Source organism: Miniopterus schreibersii, assembly GCF_964146895.1.
Source record: "Miniopterus schreibersii genome assembly, chromosome: 8".
NCBI classification, from domain to species: Eukaryota; Metazoa; Chordata; class Mammalia; order Chiroptera; family Miniopteridae; genus Miniopterus; species Miniopterus schreibersii.
Window position 1 is genome coordinate 66,503,831 of NC_138109.1, and position 19,912 is coordinate 66,523,742.

A 19,912-nucleotide genomic window follows, 5' to 3' on the forward strand; every position below is an offset into this window, starting at 1 on the left:
AATTTCACAGCTGCAAGAAAGCTCCATTTTCCACAATTTACACGAAAACTCCGCACAGGGACGAATCCATCTAACCGGAATGTTTTTCAACAGCGCTTCAATATCAGGCCAGCTCCTGTGAATTTCATCAGCACACCGTTCCCAGAACCTATATTCTATAACCATCCAGAGGCCTGAGCTACATCTGTCACCCAAATCTGGTTGTGACCATTTCTCATCATTAGCCCCACACATCCAGAAATGAACAGTTCCGTGGTAGCCTCAAAGACACTCGTTTTGTAGAAGAGGGCCTATGAGAAAAGGTATCTTTGAAATGAAGAGCCTCACTAACACCCCCTCACTTGCTCTTTCCCTGATCTCCCCTTTCCCAAATCCCCATGAGGAATACTTAATACTTTTTCGAGGCTTTGTCTATGTGGCTGACCCATGACTTATATTTGATATCTCACAATCGCTACCAAATATTGCTCCATATGTTGAGTTTTATTTTCTTTCTTTTTTAAAAAAATATGTTTTTATTGATTTTAAAGAGAGAGGGGAAGGGAGAGGGGGAGAGAGAGAAACTTTGATGAGAGAGAAACATCGATCAGCTGTACCCAGTACGCCCCCCACCAGGGATCTAGCCTGAAACCTGGGTGTGTGCCCTGACTGGGAATTAATCTGAGGACCTCTTGGTGCCTGGGACAATGCTCAACCACTGAGCCACACCGGCCAGGGCTGAGTTCAAATTTTTTTTTTTTTGGTAAAAGATAATAGTTTCACTAAACAAAAATGTCATTTCACTCTGCTCCCTTCTTGTGCCACTGTAATCTGTTTTATTCTTCAAACAAACCAAAAGTTATCAGGAGCCAAAGCCTCTCTTCTTATCAAACTTGACATCAAGCCTGGCCAGCAGGGCTCAGTGGCTGAGCCTCGACCCAAGAACCAGGAGGTCACAGTTCGATTCCAGGTTAGGGCACAAGCCCAGATTGTGGGCTTGACCCCCAGGAGGGGGCGTGCAGGAGGCAGCTGATCAATGACTCTCATCATTGATGTTTCTATCTTCAGCTAAGATAAGTGCAAAGGACAGAAAAACATGAATCATGACAAACAGCATCACCCAGACCCTATTTCTCCAACGTGTGCTCTCATACGAATGAGATAATAACAGATGCAGGAGTGCCAAATGCTGTGAATGCTATACAGTAGGCATCCAATAAATGTTTGGTTAAAAAAACCCCCAAGAAATAAATTAATGGAGTTGAGGCAATTAAAGAGGGCTGGAGTACGTAAGGTGAACAGGGCCTAATAAAGGTCGGAAGCAACTACTCACAGGCAAATTTATCTAATAAGCGATTCCAGAAATGGAAACGCTAGTCCTCCCAGCAGTGAATCCACAAAACCTGACAAGAATTTTTTTTCCTGTTTAGTTTATGAAAAGAAGTAATCACCAAAGAAGTACATTTTCTAGGTGTTTGCCACTTTAGAAACCTGAATATTAAGCTGCACTGGGGGGAAGTGATGTGGAGAATAGAGGGGAAAAAGCTTGTGTGTATTTTCTTCTTTCGACTAGTTTGGGAAATACATCTCCTTTAAAATAAACTGCCATTAGTAAGACACCCTCTTGTTCAAGTTAGGAGAGGAGCTACGAGATGTGAAATGGTGAATTCTGGTTTTTATTAATCTGAAAATGTTAAGTTGCTCGTGCTCAAAATTTATGCTTTAAAATCTCTGGGAGGCACAGTGCATTTCAATTTAGGACACACAGTAGTTTGTCTTCTCCGAAAAGAAAATTATGCAAAATTTACTCTGGATTATTTGTAATGTTAGTAACTTAGGGAAATATGTGCATTTTTAATTAAGAGCTAAGTATACAAATTAAAAGTACTACATAGTGAAGCTTAAATCTTGCCCTCAGTGGTTGGAGCACATAAACACTAATATCAAATGATGGTTTTGTCATGTGATCCATCCCCCGGCACATACAAATATAGAACATGACCATAAAAAGTAATGGACCATGCCCTCTGCTAAGTAATTTATGACAGCGGACCCAGACTGGAATGCCAGCTGGAATTACCTTCTCCCCGGCTGCTCTTTTTGCATATACAGCTTTGTACAGATGATAGAAGCTATGTCCTGCAAAGAGGACCTAAGTTAAGGCTGCTGGAACAATGAACAAGTAGCAAGTCCGAACAGAAGTCCAAAATATGCTTGGGTTTTAAAAAGATTTGTTCAATGACTCAAAAAATGACCTCTTTTAAAATTACTTTCTGATTCAGGCTGTAAGAGAGAAACTTGCGACACTTCCAGTTTTTTTCTTTTAGGTTAATGGTAGCCAGCAAGCAAACATTTAGCTTCAAGGTGGAGAATGATAAATAGCTGATAATTGTTTTATTAAAAATACAAAGTGATCTCAACATTTGACTAAAGAGAGAATGAAAAATTCCCTAGCCATTTACACAGTCCCAGCCTTCAAGAAGAATCTGCCATGCAGGCAGTCTGCAACTGTAACAAACTTCGTATGAAATGAAATAGTGGACATAAAACAAAAGATATTATCCTTCTTTATTAATCTTTACCCCTCAGATAATCCCCAAATCCCTTGTGCTGATAAGCACCTCACTTCTTTGGGCTGCCATTCATTATCTAATTCATGTCTTACACAAAGACAGATGAGCTAATGTGCCTTATCAGATTTTTAAAAAAAGGCACCGTGAGTGATGCCCAACAGGACAGGATCTTAGCAAATCCTCTCTGCCTCCACAGTCCTGCATTTCTAAATACCTATAAAGCTACCAACCATGGTCACACAGCTCACAGGCCCATTCACAGCTTTCTGTTGCTAAAGCAAACAGTCTGGGCAGAAGAATGACAGAATTACTCTTCTTTCTGATTACCCTCCCTCTCGGCACCCTGATAAGCTAATGATTAGCTTTCCTGTTGGGATTCTGCGCTGACTGGGTAGCTTCAGGCTGTCAACTCGAGCAGACCCTGATGATATCACACAGACCTCTTCCTCCCCTCCCTTCCCTGGTGCTTCCTCTCTAACCAGCACCGTAGCCAGCCTTTCCATGCTAGCCAGGGTACAATTACAGAGGTGATTTTCTTGCCAAGGAAAGGCTTATGGGGAAAGCAAAACGTCTTTGAGCTTCATTTTTCCACGTACAAGATGAAATGCTCACAGAAAGCTGCTGGTTACCAAACAGCATCCTGGAGGTATCATGGGCAATCAGTCTTTACCCCCTCTTCATAGATAGCACTTGAGCAGATATTTTAGTTGCACTTAAGCCTATACTCGTCTCTAGAACTTAAAAGCATTGCCTTTGGGTGCTTTTGAGTTGGTAGTGAAGAGACCCAGCCCACTCAGTCATATCAATAAGAGCAGAACTTATGCATATTTATGAGGTGAGACTAAAAAGTTAATTTAGAAAAGGCCATTAAGTGCTAGATTAGATTGAAAGTGCTACCCCTTCCTGCAACTGGCAACCCAGACCACTGGGAAGTACCTCTATTTGATGAAAACATAACAGTGCAATACAAAAGGTAAACATTTTTTACTGTTTATTTCTCTTATGGTTTTTCTTTTCTATTTTCAAGATTAAAAATATTTGTTTGGCACATATAATTAATGCCAGTTACTCAACGGAATATTTTCTTGATGCTTTTGTATTAAGAAAAAAAAGGTTTATAGCAGTATTTATTTATTTTTTATTTTTTATTTAGCTTTATTATTGAAAGTAGAGCAGTATTTTTTTCTTTTTTAAATCCTCACCTGAGGATATTTTTGCCTTTGCTTTTCAAAGAGAGTGGGGGGGGGGAGGGGAAGAGAGAGAGGGAGAGAGAGAGAGGGGAACACTTATGTGAGAGAGATATATCGATTGGTTGCCTCACCCATGCGCTCTGACCAGGGCCAGGGATCGAGCCTGCAACTGAGGTACCTGCCCTTGACTGGAACTGAACCCGAGACCCTTCAGTCTGTGGGCTGACCTTCTAACCACTGAACAAAACTGGCTAGGGCAAAGTATAGCAGTATTTTAAAGTAGGCATTTCTTTTTACATTAGGGCCAGAATTACTTTCATCATCATGTTTTCTGCCATACGCCCCCTAACAAGAGAACTTAGCAGCACTAATCAGGCCAACTCTTTCAAGAAGATTCAGCAACCCTGACTGGGCAATGCGGTGACATTTTCTGGGCATAGACGTAAGGAATGCTTGGGATTTTGGCTTTGTTCATGCGTTTGCTTTCCTTACAATTTCCAGACCTGCCACAAGCACCAGCTAATTTACCCAAGACCTACTCTGAGATCAAAGTCACATGATCATTCTGTTCAGTATTTTAAAATACTCGCAATAATCTGACACATTACAGTTATGGTAAAACATTACAGAAGAACAAAGAAAAACTCTAATTAAAAGAAACTTTAAAATGTTTGTATACATGTACCTATATCTGTATTTCTCTCTATGCACCCAAATGTAATAAAAAACAATTCAGCTGTTAGATTTGAAAGATTTCCTGTCTTTCTCTTGATGGCTGCTAGGTTATTAACCTAGAAAAACCCACATGAGTGTTTTGAAAGATAATCTATTTCCACAAAAATAGACCTTATTTTAGCCAAACTGAGTGACCCACTCTGGCAGATTGGCTAGATGCTCACCAAATCTATGACTTCTTCATTCTAGGCTCACAGGTTGAGTAAATTCCTCAGCTTCCCTTGCAGCTAGGAATGGCCATGAGACTGAATGAAGGTGAAGGGGACACATGCCACTTCCAGGCCTGGCCCATAAAACTCTGCAGGACCGATCCTGCACCCTTTCCCAATTCAACAGCTGAAGACCTAGAGGAGGTGGGAGGTGCCAGATTGAAGAAGCCTGGATCTCTGAATGACCATATAGAATACCGTCAACCAAAACCACAGAGCAGGCCTTACGAGAGCAAGAAAAAAAGTGCCTACTCTGCAACTTTTAGAATTGAAGACTTTTCCCAAAAGCAGTTGGACTACCCTGGCTGATACTGAACTCTTCTAGTCAGTCATCTGATGCTTGCTGATTGTATTTTTCAACTCTCACCATAACGTTATGAGGTAAAAACCATTAGTCCCATTTTAAAGATAAGGAGACAAGGGCTTAATTGCCTTCCCTTGAGTGGGTAACTGGGCAAGCTGTTTTGTTTAAAATGGCTCAATGAAAATGTATGGTGGACTTTATCAGGTCAATTTGCCACAAATCACCCTGAAAAAGATAGAAGATTCTCAAATTTAGGAGACAAAGATGAATTTGTTTTTCTTGTATGCGGAGTAGCAGAGCCAATGAGAAGGCTTGTGATTTAAATCCAGATAGGCCCAGGTCCAAAGTTTCTACTCTTGATGACCCTCACAAATTACTAAGCCTTATAAAAACCTTGAACACATTTATACCCAACTAGTAATCAGTTATCTGGATCTATTGGTGAGTCAGGCAATTAGCAGAAGTCCTAAGGGTACTTCCACTAGGATTTCTTGCTTAGTTTAAGAGTAACAAATTATTTGCAAATCAGATTACTGCTCCATGAATTAGAAAATCTTTATGAGGTGAGTGCTTTGGCAAGAGCTCCGTGCTGAGGGACTATCCTCTCAGGTGGAGGAGTGGCCAGAAGGAAGGTCCCATTATCCTTCCCTGTGTAAATTTTCAGACTGTATAAAAATGAAAGGAACAAGAATCAGTTTTAGATTCCTTCTCTGTACACAGGAAGGCACTATTTCCTTTCCAAATGCAAGTCCAAATGAAGACAGAAAAGGAGAGGCAGGCTAGAGGAAACTCACCTCTCACTTCTGGAAGAATAACATCCTCAGTCTCCAAGTCTTTTCAGTGGAATAAAATCCACAGGGCAGTCAGTGACCATAAATCATCTTCTCTGAAGTTCGAAACTTAGGGCTATTTTTTTCCTTTGTGTACCAGTACACATTAATTACACCCCCCCCCCCCCCCACACACACACCATTTCATCGTTAGGACTTAGCAGTATAAGAAGTGTTGGAGGAAATATGGAAAGTGTGCCCCCAGTGAGAGCCTTCTTTGGGTGCTGCCCATCCAGGGCACTGGTCTACTAGAGGTTCCATTTTCAGTTTTGGGGTCACTCGTGGTGGAGATGACTAAAGATCACATTTCACATCTCTCCCAACTGATGTGAAATGTCTCAATGCCAAAAAGCACTTGTTTCATTTCTCGCTGTTCAGCTTTCTACAGTTTTATTTTGACGTACAGATCCTACAAATGACTGTGCAGTGTGGCTCTTATTACGTGTAGTGTCTGTGAAAAGGACTTTGGATGGTGAGTAAAGGAAAGGATCCAGGCCTAGATTCATGGGCAGGTCATTAATGTGTTACTGAACATTTTGTGCTTGTAAATTAGAAATAACGTATTTCCCTTATACCCACCTGTTGTGAAAGTAAATGAATAGCTGGATGTGCCAGGATCCCTTGAAAATTTCTGCACTTACAGAATGAGGGTTTCTTGGTCATTTTTCATGTGAGAATCCTTCCATCAACTGGGAAGATCAATTGTCACTAAAATTCATAGACAATAATACTGAAAGGACTAGCCCATTCTTTTGCCCAAATATCACGTCTATAAATTACAACAAGGGGAGAGGGGACAAGCATGAGGTATTTTGCACATGTTTTATAACTTGTACGTCATGGTCATTGTAATAGAGGTGTCCCAAAAAAATGTACACACACTTTAACAACTGATAGCTCAAATTTGAAAATGAAATGTATTTCAATAAATACTGCCTTTATAATTATTCAAAGTGTATGTATACATTTTTGGGATATCCTATATATATCAATGAGGGGGTGCTTTCGAAATGCAAGGTGTCATGACCCATTAGTACATCATAAAATCCACTCAGTGGGTCACGATCAATATTAAAAATGGAAGAAGAAAAGAAGAGAGCAATAGAATGGACTAGAAGAAACATGTCAGAAGGCAGCACACTTGGTATGGGGAACCTGTGAGACTGGGTAGTGAAGTAAAATACATTTTTCCTACGGGTCATGACTGAAAAATTTCAAAGCCCTTATATTAGAGAATAGTAGAAATGTGTTTCTTAGTTCAAAATGAGAAAGGAAATTTGAAATTGGATGTCATCATTGTCAAGACTACGGACAAACCTCCTCTCCTACTTCTCCCAGGACAGATGGAGGGGAGGGCGGAGGAACTCTGAGGGGCAGGGGAGAGAAAGCAAACGGCAGCGTGGCTTCACATTTTGGTCTGTGGCTCATGGCTTTATTAAAAAAAGCAACTATTTTAGAGTCTGGTAAGGAGAAGGGACTTAAAGCAGTCTGTATTAGTTTTCTATTGCTGCATAACAAATTACCAGAAACCTAGTGGCTTAAAACAGTATCCATTTATCATCTGTTTCTGTAGGTCAGAAATCTGGGCAAGGTGAAGCTGTGGTCTCTACTCAGGGTGTCATCTGGAGCTTGGGGTCCCCTTTGAGTCTCATGTAGTTGTTGGTAGAATTCGAGTACTTGAAGTTGTAGGACTGAGATCCCTGTTTTCTTGCTTCTCTGTTAGCAGAGGGTCTCTCCCTGAGCTTCTAGAAGCTGTCTTCCCCCTACATGGAAGCTCCTGTCTCCAAGGACAGCAGAAGAATCTCTCACCAGCCACTTTGACAGTCTTAGATGACACAACATAGTCACTGGAGTGACTGTTCCATCACCCTGCTCATAATCTGCTCAAAGGAGTGATATCCTATGAATTCACAGGTTCCTTCTACACTCAAGGGGAGGGGATTATACTTTAGGTGGTGGAAATCTTGGGGTCCATCTTAGAATTTTGCCAACCACAGAATCTCCCTAATAGAATTCACCTAAAGCAATGACCATCAAGCATTTAAAGCAACTTTAAAAAATTGTGACCTTCTGCATTTTCCAAACTGGTGCACCTTCTGCAGAAGTTCAGCCTTTTGCAGAACTTGAATAGATATCCTTCTACAAGAAGGCTCCATGGTCAAATAAGTTTGCAAAAACTTGAGTTTACTAATGTTTAACATGTTTCTTTACTGAGCAGAGTGTGGGATTTTCCCAATCATATTTAACCCAGAACATTTTTTTGAGTTTGTGCTAAATAAATCCACCACTTTATTAATGTTACTGTAATACTAATGTTACGTTGAAGGAGCTGTGTTACTGCTGTTACACTGTCATTTTATTTCTTCAATGATGCCTTTGCTTATCCCTACTACCCTGAACTTTGGTAGCACTAATGGCCTACCTTGCTTGATTAGCAGTTGGCTTATAACTGATAAATATAAAATACTTTTCCTTTTTTAATTTATTTATCTTTGTTGTTGAAAATATTACAGATGTCCCCTTTTTCCCCCACTGACTCCTTCCACCCCGCACCCACTCCTCGCCTCAGGCTATGGGTTATGCATATATGCATGTAAATTCTTTGGTTTTGATGGTCACCTTCTACTAAATTTAATCTCTTTGAAGGCTGGCACTCTGGCTTAAAGCAACAGTGTAGAGTGTTGGGCACAGCTGTGCGGTGGTGAAGCATACTGGCTGAGATTCCTGGGAACCAGAGTTATCCTGGGACAAGTCATCAGCTTTGGAACTAAAGAGTAAACCAGTTTCTCTTTCTCGTGAAACACTTCTGGCTCACTTTTAAATTTAGAATGCTACAAGAGATGGTTTCTAAGGGCTCTTCCCACCTAATATTTAATAAATGCTTATCCCTTAGCCCTGCCCCATCTCAGTGCCCGGCCCACAGTAAGCACTTGATAAATATTTGTCCACTGATTAACTGTGAATTTGCATTGTGCGGGTTCCAGTATTTTATCAGTCCTCTCCGGTGTCCTAGGAGGTTGCTAGCTTGCTAGCTTCCAGCCAGCCAGGGTGCTCACCCTCAGTTCTGGGCATCTAGCTTATATAGCCCTCAGACAAAACTGACCACTAATGTTGGTCTGGCCTTGCTTCAGGCTTCATCAGAGTTAGTGGTCAGCATCATCAGCAGGATTGGAGGCAGCTCCTAGGAGGTCCTCCTGCCTTAAAATATCTTCCCTTCCCAACGCTTGAAACTCGTATTAAAGATTCATACTCTGCCATTTTATCTTAGAGCCCTATTACAACTCTAAGTAAATAATTTTATGAGTAATTAATAACTCATCCACTAGAAAGTAAGTCACCTTGTATAGGCATGAAATGTGAGCAAGAAATAAACCTCACTAAGATTCTGAAGATGTGTGTTACTGCAGGATAACAGAACTTCCTTTGATGTAGAAATGCTCAGAGAAAAAACACACGAATTTGATAGGTGGCCAATGAGGGATTTTATGAGTATGGGGATTTTAGGTGGTAACACCTAAATTCTTGTCCCCTGAAGTGCAGCATCGAACCAGTGGCAGCAGCTTCACCTTGTTAGAACCACAGACACTTGGGCCCCACTGTGGGCCTCCTGATCCAGACCCTGAGCTTTAACAAGATCTGCAGGGGATTCACATGAAGATCAGAGCCTGAGAAGCAATGAGGGGCAACTGGAAATGACAGCTGGGAGTACCTGAAATAAATCTGAGCTCGTGGCATAGCTGTGAGAGCCACAGGTTCTCAAAGTGTGGTCCCTGGAACAACACGCAGGAACTTTTGCAAAATGCACATTCTCAGGCCCCAACCAGGTCCTATTGAACTGAAAACTCTGTAAGTCGACCCCAGAAATCTGTGCCATACAACCCTGCAGGTGATTCTCATACATGCTGACGTTTGGGAACCACTGCCCTATGCCAACGAGAGTTGAAATTACAGGAGCTAATGTTCTCCCGAAAGAAGGAAGAGGGTATGACTTGGACAGTTAGTTAGAACACTGTTCCTGTGAGAAACTATAACTTGCTTTATGATAATCTTCCTTAGGATGTATCTTTTAGAATGTCCATGGAGAAAACCAAGGCCTGGCCATGGACTATTCTCACCACTGTGGTGGTGGCCATCCCAATCCACCTTTCTACTGAGTGCACGTACTAGGACGGTCCTCTGGATAAAGGTGGAGAGGACAGAAGGGAAGTAGGCATCGAAAAATGGCTTTGCATTTCGTCTCCTTGATGCTGCTGGGCTTACTACGCTGGGAGCACTAAGTGCTACAGGGAACACTGTCCCTGCCCTTCCTGGGTATGAGTCCCCCAGAACAGACCCATTCCTCTCCCTCTGACCAAGAACGCAGCAGAGTGAGAAGGGGGAGCTACAGATATTACACCCGGGCATCTGCATAGCCACACGCTCAGACACTCGCCCCTGACCATGGCTCGTCCCAGGGCACTTGTTCATTTGCCCGCTATTTCACTTCTTCACCCAATATTTAATGAGTGACTTGTATGTGCAAGACCTGCAAGGCCTTGTTTTGTTTTGTGCTTAAAGAAGGGATTGAGGGGCTCAGTGGTTAAGCATCAACCCATGAACCAGGAGGTTAAAGTTCGATTCCCAGTCGGGGCACATGCCCTTCCTCTTTCTGAAATCAATAAAAACACCGTATTTTTTTTTTTTAAAAAAAAAGAGGAAAAGGATCGAGTGTATTGTGGTTATCTCTCCTCTCACTTTAATCACAGAAAAGCTAGGCTAAGTCTGGCTAAGTCTGTCTCTAGCATGCATCATATTGTGATTTCCTAGTATCACTATTTTCTTTTACAAAGGGGGAAAACAAATCAGGGATTGAGAAGGCCAAAGAAGAAAATGCACCCAGAGGAACACAGGATATTTCCATCCCGACAAAGCTGTCCGGCTAGGCTGTGTGCTAACTCGTTTCCTATAAGGGAAGTGATCCATCCATCTATCCAGGTGGGGGTTGGCAGCTCCGGCTACAAGTTAGAATCTCCCGATAAGCCCGTAAGACTATCAAGGCCAAGACCTCTCCTCAGACCAATTAAACCAGAACCTCTTTTAGTGAGATCCAGGAACTGATATTTAAAGATTTTCTGGGTGATACCACTGGATAGGCAGGGCTGAGAACCACTGTTTCAGGGAGGGTCTAGGGTCTCAAGTGTTGGCCTTTTATGGCGCCGAGTTTCATTCCCTAAAATTCAAAGTCCTAGTTTCCCAGGATTCTCAGTTCAACTTTTTCAATTTCAGGAGTTTGTTTTAGAATTCAAAGTGAGCTATTCAATTTAAGCTATTGTTTTATAATGAATGTTCAATTATCTTTTATATTTATATGGTTACCAAAATTCAGATAAAGAATATTTAGTCAAAAGAACAACTTTTTTCTTATTTAACAAGGAATGTTGGTAATAGATCTACTTTTTAGCCTATCTATACTACTAATGAAATAGGAGATAATGAAATTCATACACAGAATATATAAATGATAGATGTGAACACATTTTGATAACAAAGCAGCACAAAGTATGAAAGTAGCAGCAAACACTTTCTTGATTATAAAATGACTGTGAGAGTAGTAAAAAGAGTAAGATACAGATGACATAAATAAATTGACCTTTTAAACTGGTGATGCCCACTGTTAAAGTAGGAATTCGGCCATAATAAGATGATGAAGACAGGAGAAATGTGCCATATCACAATCTGGCTTAGAGACACGACCTACATGTGCTATGAATCTCATTCTCAGGTAGTCGCTCACAGTAACTGGTTCTGTTGCTTCCTCATGATTTTTTTTTAATCTTACATTGCCCATTTCCTAGGCAGCCCTGTCTCTCAGGGTGCACGCTTACCTCCTGGGGTTGCTGGTATTGAGAGGCCATCAGAAGGAAAGCCCGCTGGGCCTGGAAAGCGCTGTGCACCATTTCTGCCTGGGAACAAAGAGGAAGAGGGAAGTTTAAATGTTTGAGCTCCTAAACAGAGACTTGCCCTATGATCCAGAAACTCCAGTCCTAGTATATACCCAAGGAAAATAAAAAAAACACGTCCACACAATACCTTGTAAATAAATGTTCCATAGCAGCATTACTTATGACAGCCCAGATGTGGAAACAACCAGAATGTTCACCAACTGACGAATGAATAAATGAAATGTGATATATCCACACAATACAATATATTTGGCATTAAAAAGAAATGAAGTGCTGATCCATGCTACACCGAGGGTGAACCTTGAAAACATTACGCTGAGTGAATGAAGCCAGTCACAAAAGACTGAGCTTGTGTGATTCCAACGGTATAAGATGGCCAGAATAGGCATATCTACAAAGCGGTTGCCAGGGGCTGGTGGGAGAGAGGGGTGGGGAGAGACTGACTGCTAATGAGCAGGAGTTTCTTTTGGGGGTGAGGAAAATGTTCTGGGATTTGACGGTGGCACTATCACAGCTTGGTGAGCAAACTAAAAACCACTGGATTGTCCATGTTAAAAAGGGAATGCTATAATACGTGAGTTACTATATCTCAGCAAAGCTGTTAAAAAAATGTTTGAGCCCCAAAGGGTGTTTCTCTTGTCTTCTTTCTGTGCCCAAATCTGTTCCATACTTTCTTGTGAAAAGAAAACTGTCCCTTAAGCTACCCCTATGAAGATATGCTCACAATTGCTCACAAACATGGATCCGGTAGAGATTTCAGTGCTACCTGGACTCGGTCCCCAAAAGGGAGTTGAGTGGGTGGGTCTTCAAACACCGGGTGTCATATTCTTTTACCCGCACCCTCTACCCACACTCAACTAATTAATTCTTTTTAAAAAAATATATCTTTATTGATTTCAGAGAGAGGAAAGGAGAGAGATAGAAACATCAATGATGTGAGAGTCACTGATTGGCCCGCAACCCGGGCATGTGCCCTGACCAGGAATCGAACCCCAATCGTCAACACTCAACCGCTGAGCCACGCCTGGCCGGGCATTCTTTAATTTTTAAAATTTAAATAGTTACAGAAGAGTACCAAGAAGAAAAGAACTCCAGATACTCACATCACCCACAATTAATCATTTTTGGCAAATTTTTTTTTTTTTTTTTTTAGTTTTTAAGAAAATCTGCAGTTGTTTTCATAACACAAAGCATGATGATTTAGAATAGGTTTGTAAATGCCGACAGCTGCAGCAAAGATTAAAGTAAAAAAAAAGACTCACAACCTAGAAATAATCATTATTAACAATACGTGAACATTTAAGATACATGTACTGAGAGACTTGGATAAAATGAGACCATACCCTAGGTGCTATTTAAAAAGTATAAATTTTAATTATAATTGAAAAGTGGGGATGAAAGAGAAATAATTGATAAACTTCAAATAAAAGTTTATGCACTATAACAATTATGCTCTAAATTATCATTCTAAGGTAAAAAAGTGATATTATAAAATATAACATATTAGGAGATTGGAATAATGATGTGTGGCACTTTAAAGTACTTGGTATAATTTTAGGCAACATTGATTGGGAATCAATTGGGAAAGATGAAAACATATGTACTTTCTCACTTCTATCTCTAGCCCCTTTCATAGCTTTTAGTGGTTATTTTTATGTAGTCCAATTGATAGCATTCGTATTCTACTTGCAATATTAATTTGCATAGCTGTTTAGATTAGTTCTACATTTAAACATACTCAGTGGTTCTCACGAACTATTTTACCAGGACTTCTCCATTTCTGAGTTATTTTGATGTTTTTATTGGCTGAACTCTCATTATCAAATATTTTCTTTAAAAAAGTCTCAAGGTTGCTTTAGTTCTTCAGGATTAAGCAGGTCTCCCTGTTGTCTTTATATTTAACAACATCTTGGCTGGATATAACATCCCTGGGTCTCTCTCTTTCTCCATTTTCAGATGTCTGGCACTGACTGTAGCAATGGAAAAACCTGAAGCCAGCTTGAGTTTTTTCCCCTTTGTAGGAAATTGACTTTTTCTGGTTTGATATTTGAAGATTTATGTCTTTATCCTTGGAGTTTAATAGCTTAAACAAGATGTTTAGGTTTTGAGCATTCTATTATTTCCTGGAATAGATTTGGCCCTTCCTTTCTGGTATTTTCTTATATTTTTCAATATTTCTTCCAATTCATCTGTTAGAATCCCTTTTCAGGGACTCCTATTATAATCCTCAGATTGTATAATATTTGAATGTTTTCGTATCTTTTAGATTGTTTCTCTGACTTTAATTTCCTTGTCTGCCATCTGTATTTATTGCGATTATATGAATACTTTTCTCTATTGTTAGCAAACAGATTTTCAACAGGGTTTCTTATACACATTAAAGTTTCTATTTATATATGATTTCTACATTAATGTTTTTGTTCTTGATTTGTTAAACTTACAGTTTTCCTTTTCATTTCATTCTCATTGTTTTATCACCTTGCTTTACACTTTTCAAAAACTACATTTATACTCTTACTAAGTTCTAAGAATATAACTTATATTCTTATTAAACCATTGTGAGGAATCGTTTGTTTCTTAAGTTTTGTGTGTTTTTTTTGTTAATCTTCACCTGGGGGTATCCTTTACACTGATTTTTAGAGAGAGTGGAATTGGGGGGGTGGAGAGAGAGAGAAACATTGATGTGGGAGAGCCACATGGATTGGCTGCCTCGTGTACATGCCACCACCAGGGCCTGGGATCGAACCCTCAACCCAGGCATGTGCCCTTGACCCGGTGCACCGGCTGATGCTCTAACCCGTGAGCAACACCGGCCAGGGCTGTTTCTTAAGTTTTATTTTCTTTGAGGGCTAGTCTTTCTTTCTTTCACATGGTATGTTCCTGTCTGTCACACTACGTAGCTACCATGTGGTGAAAATCCTTGAGCCTTTTGCCAGCATATTGGATTTCAGTCAATTTTCCCTTCCAAGAGACAGTTCAAGGGCTAGCTGCCTTGTGCTCTCTCTCCTCTTTTAGGGCCTGATGGAATAAGGGATAGGGAAAGTGACAGCTCAGCCGTCTAGTCTTGTTTGAGAATCTGGGAGCTCATTCTTCTAAGAATATGTTAACTGTCCTAAATCAGGATTCACTTCACCTACCTGAAACATAGGCCATTCTGATGAAGATTTTGGATCATCTCTTCAATTCGGAACCCAGACACGAAGCCTGTACATATATAGAGGGAAGCAGTCCCACTGTTTTCATTTCTTGTTTCATATTTTCCTTGCCTGATTTCACTTTTTTAAAGGTATACCTTTAAGGGGGTAGAGACAGTTAGGACCAAAGGCTGCTCGGCCATCAGTTTCTAAATGTATTGCCTTAGGTTATGGCTTCTTTGTCTGGTTACTATGAGTGAATTAAAAAAAAAAAATTTCCCCTTCATTTGTGGGAGGGAAAAATTCTGATTTAGTTGTATTTGGTTATCAATTTATATTATTTTATCCTTGATGTCATCTTTAATCTCATCCTTGTTTGCTTCATATCTGTTTTGGGCCAGTTTCTATCTCTCTGCATTCTTGGACAATGTCTTACCTCTTTGAGAGATAGGTAAGAACTAGCTTGATGCATTTCCAAAAACAACTAGAATAGCATTGATAAGACTAGGTTAATTTCATCCCAGTGTCAGTCAATATCAGACAATTTTCTGGGCTGGGAGGGTAAATGTATTAACTAACTGGGAAATGACTAGTTTTTGTCATTCCACTTCATTATCACTTCTTGGTATCTGACCAATTTTCCAAAATATTTACTGAAATTTTGTTTCTAACTTTTCTCATTATTTCTCATCCAGTGATTTTTTTTTTTCTCTACTGAGAAATACTTAAAATCAAACCAAAATTAGTAGGTCATCACCAGGGTAACAGATTAAGTCTCATAAATGTTTAAATGAGGGTATGGTTTCCATTTTGGAATACACCATCCCCTCTTTTCTTTGCCCAGGTATCTGATTGCTGGGATTATATTGGAAGGAATAGAGGATTTTTGAATTTTGCTAGAGGTCATTATAATCCTATAAATGTGAAGCTCTGACTGCATCAATGTTTACCCATGTATCAAAGCGTGCATTTTCAGTGGTTCAGAAGGACTGTTGTTGTTTCTAACAACCACAGTTCCAAAAAGAAAACTATGAAGTACAACTTTCCATAGCTTGGATATAAATAAAATAACTGCTCTTCTTCCAGCAACAATAATATGGAGGTATTGTGCTCATCTATGAAAAGCCTTGCAGAATCAACTGAATTATGGTTGCTGTGGGAACAGTAATTTAGGATCATCTGACTTCTGTATTTAAAATTGCAGCTCAGAAGTAACATTAACAATATTTTTGTAGTTATCCCAAGATGCACACTATCATTAGCCTTTTTTACTTTCTCTAGAAACAACATTTAGCCTGTTGCTAATAGAGCAATTTTCTGGCGGGTTGGATTAGTGAAGATGGCCAATTTCATTAATTAGTCTCTTCCCCCAATGGCCTCTCACTCAACAATAGGGGTGAAGGTTGGAGCAGAGAATGGCTGAATATCTAGACATTGCTTCAATTTTCCCTTTCCCTTTGCTTATGTAGACAGATCCGTCTGAGGACTCAGCTGTGTGCTTTCTCCAGTTCTCTGGAACTCTGGGCATAATCAGTAGATTCTAAATCACATTCACTTCTAACCTCATCGTTCCACATTTCCAAGGATTTTCATTTCACCTTTGAGATATCCTAATCTGTTTCCTGCTTCTGGAAAGTTCCATGAGTTCCCTCAACCAGACAGCATCCTATTTAGGAGCAATTCTACAGAACCTGCTGAGTTCTGCTAACTTGAAAGAGAGAATTTGGCTCACTCAGCCAGTTCAAAACATTGTGAAAGAAAAAGCCAAACGTAGGGATTTTCAGTAACGACAAATAATCGAGGGTTTTTGCTGAGGTCGTCCATCACACATGTGCAGGGCTCAGAGAGCCTCAGTGACCTTTGTGGGTAAACATGCACGTGAGCACGTGTGTGTGTGGAGAGGAAAGGGACAGTTTGGTAAGAGTTCAGGCTGTGCATTTTATTTGAACGCTATCAGTTATCACTTAGGCAACTGGGGTTCTTGGACTGACAGGCTGGTGGACCACCTTGTTCTGTGGTCCTAGATGAGAGTGTAGGAGAACAAATTTCACTAATCAGTTTAAAATAAGCCTCAGACAAGCAGACGTGAGCTAAATATGACTTATTTTCAGCTAATCCCCTTGGGAACTGGCTTCCTGAGGAAGCTGAATTGCTGAATACTTATCAAAGCTTTGCATGGTTGAATCAGGAAAGCTATGGGCTACAAAGAGCCATACAGATGACAAAATGAACAAGTGCAACAGAGGGGAAGGGCATAGGCAAGACTTGAAGGTGGGGCGAAAGCATCCAGCCAGGGTGCCTGTGCTGAAGGCATTTCCAGGTCTTCTGAAACTGGGTCAGTCTTCTTCGTGAGAACTGGACAGTGAAAGGAAGGGGCTTCTCCTTTGCTAACTAAGTTCAGAGGAATGGGCATCTGCTTATCGGGTGCAATTTGTGGGCCCTGGGAAGGTCACTGTCAATGCCATTCCCACATTCCTTCCCAATTAGTCTGCCAATGCTCTATATTTCATAATTAGAAGTTGTATTTTTAGATCTTAATCCTTAGGGGACCCTAATCTACCCTCACGGAGAAGTCCCTTGAGTGGCAGCCACGGAAAAGATAGATAGGGACCTCATGGACAATAGTAAGACAGGAAATGGGCTGACAAAAAGAGGTGATAGGATGTCAAAGGCAAATTTCACTTACTTCACAAGATTGAAGATGCCCAATTTTGAGGACATGAACATAAGCACTGACTAAAGTCAGATTATGAAAGGCACCTGGGTTGACATATTAAGAACCATAAAGAAAGCTTACACCAGTGGTTATCGACCTTGAGTGTGCATTATAGCCACTTGGAGGGTTTGTTAAAACAGATTGCTGAGTCCCATCCCCAGGGTTTCAGATTCTGTAGGTTTGGGTGGGCCCAACAATGTACATTTCTAGCCAATTCTCTAACAAAGGCTGTTTGCTATAACCACTTATTAGTCCCAAAAGGTTTTGTGGTGTGTTTTTTTGGTCAATTCTTTTTGATGTTCTACATAGATGATGATTATGTCATCTGTAATAAAAGACATTTTTATATCTTCCTTCCCAATTTGTATACTTTTTAATTCTTTTTCTTGTCCAACTGCATTAGCAAGAACTTCCAGTATGATGTTGAAAAGGAGTGGTTAAAAAGGAACATCCTTGCACGTGTCTGATGTTAGTGGGAAAGCTTCGAGTTTCTCACCATTAAGTCTGATGTTAGCTGTATGTTTCTTGTAGATGGTCTTTATCAAGTTGAGGAAGATCCCTCTAGTACTAGTTTACTGCATTTTTATCTCAAATGGGTGTTGAGTTTTGTCAAATGCTTTTCTGCGTCTATTGGTGTGACCATGTGGTTTTCTTTTTCAGTCTGCTGATGGGATTACATTAATTGATTTTTGAATGTTGAACCAGCCTTGCATACCTGCAATAAATCCCACTTAGTCATGGTGTATAATTCTTTTCATACATTTTTGGATATGATTTGCTAATATTTTGTTGAGAAATTTTGCATATATGCTCATGAGATATATTGGTCTGTAGTTTTATTTTCTTATAATGTCTTTGTTTTATTTGGGTATTAGGGTAATGCTTGTCTCATACAATGACTTAGGAAGTATTCCCTCTGCTTCTATCCTCTGAAAGAGATCATAAAGAACTGGTATAATTTCTTCCTTAAATGTTAGGTAGACTTCAAAAGTGAATCCATCTGGGCATGGTGCTTTCTCTTTTTGGAAGGTTATTAATTATTGGTTCAATTTATTTTCTTCTCTCTCTCTCTCTCTCTCTCTCTCTCTCTCTCTCTCTCTCTCTCTCTCTCTCTCTCTCTGTCTCTCTCAGTTTCTCTATCTTTATTGTTGAAAAGGTCCAATTTCTTTAGTTGATATAGGCCTACTCAGACTATTTCTTCTTGTCTAAGTTTTGGCAGATATGTCTTTCAAGAAATCAGTTCATTTCATCTAGGTTATCAAATTTGTGGCATAGAGTTGTTCAGTTTTCCTTTATTATCCTTTTAGTTTCCATGGGATCTGTAGTAAAGACCCCTTTTTAATTTCTGATATTAATAATTTGTGTCCTTTCTAATTTTTGCTTATTTAGTCTGGCTAGGGGCTTATTAATTTTATTGATCATTTCTAAGAACCAGCTTTTGGTTTCATTGATTTTCTCTATTATAGATTTTCTGTTTTCAATTTTATTGACTTTTGCTCTAATTATTATTATTTTGTCTTTTTTTCTAGTTTCCTAAGATGGACACTTAGACCACTGATTTTGTATCTTTCTTCTTTTCTATATGCTTACGTATATATCAAATATTCATTCAATACTATAAATTTCCCTCTTAGCACTGTTTTCAATTTTCACTGCATCTTCAAAATTTTGATCTTAAGTTTTCATTTAGTTCAAAATATTTTAAAATTGTGGTATAATTGCCACATAACATTATATTAGTTTCAGGTGTACAACATACTGATGTGATACTTGTCTATATTGTGAAATGATCACCACAATAAATCTAATTGACCTAAGTGTCATTTAGAAATGTGTTATTTAATTCCATGTATTTGGGAATTTTCCAGTTACCTTTCTGTTATTGATTTCTAGTATTCTACTGTTGTCTGAAAGCAGACATTGTATGAATCTATTCTTTTAAATTTGTTAAGGTGTGCTTTATGCCCCAGAATGTGATCTATCTTGGTGAGCTTGAAAAAAATGTATATCATACTATTGTTGGATAGTTTACAAATGTCCATTATATCCAGTTGACTGATGGTATTGTTGAGTTCAACTACATCTTTACTGATTTTCTGCCTGATGGATCTGTCCATTTCTCAGAGAGGGGTGTTGAAGTCTCCAAATATGATAGTGGTGTCATCTATTTCTTCTTGCAATTCCATCAGTTTGATGTTCTGTTGTTAGGTGCATGTACTTTAAGAACTGTGATGTCTTCTTGAAGAACTGACCCCTTTATCATTACGCAATGCTTGATAACTTTCCTTTCTGAGAAGTCT

At 39.6% G+C, this 19,912-nt stretch overlaps 1 protein-coding gene across 2 annotated transcripts in view; it reads right to left on the reverse strand.

Moving 5' to 3' along the window:
• The window catches only part of CAP2 (cyclase associated actin cytoskeleton regulatory protein 2), a 120,128-nt gene that overhangs the window by 57,710 nt on the left and 42,506 nt on the right, over window positions 1-19,912 (reverse strand). For both annotated transcript variants that reach the window (XM_081146209.1, XM_081146210.1), the window contains exon 4: window positions 11,685-11,762. In XM_081146209.1, coding sequence (XP_081002335.1) covers window positions 11,685-11,762 — 78 coding nt within the window. The remainder of the gene's footprint in view (window positions 1-11,684; window positions 11,763-19,912) is intronic.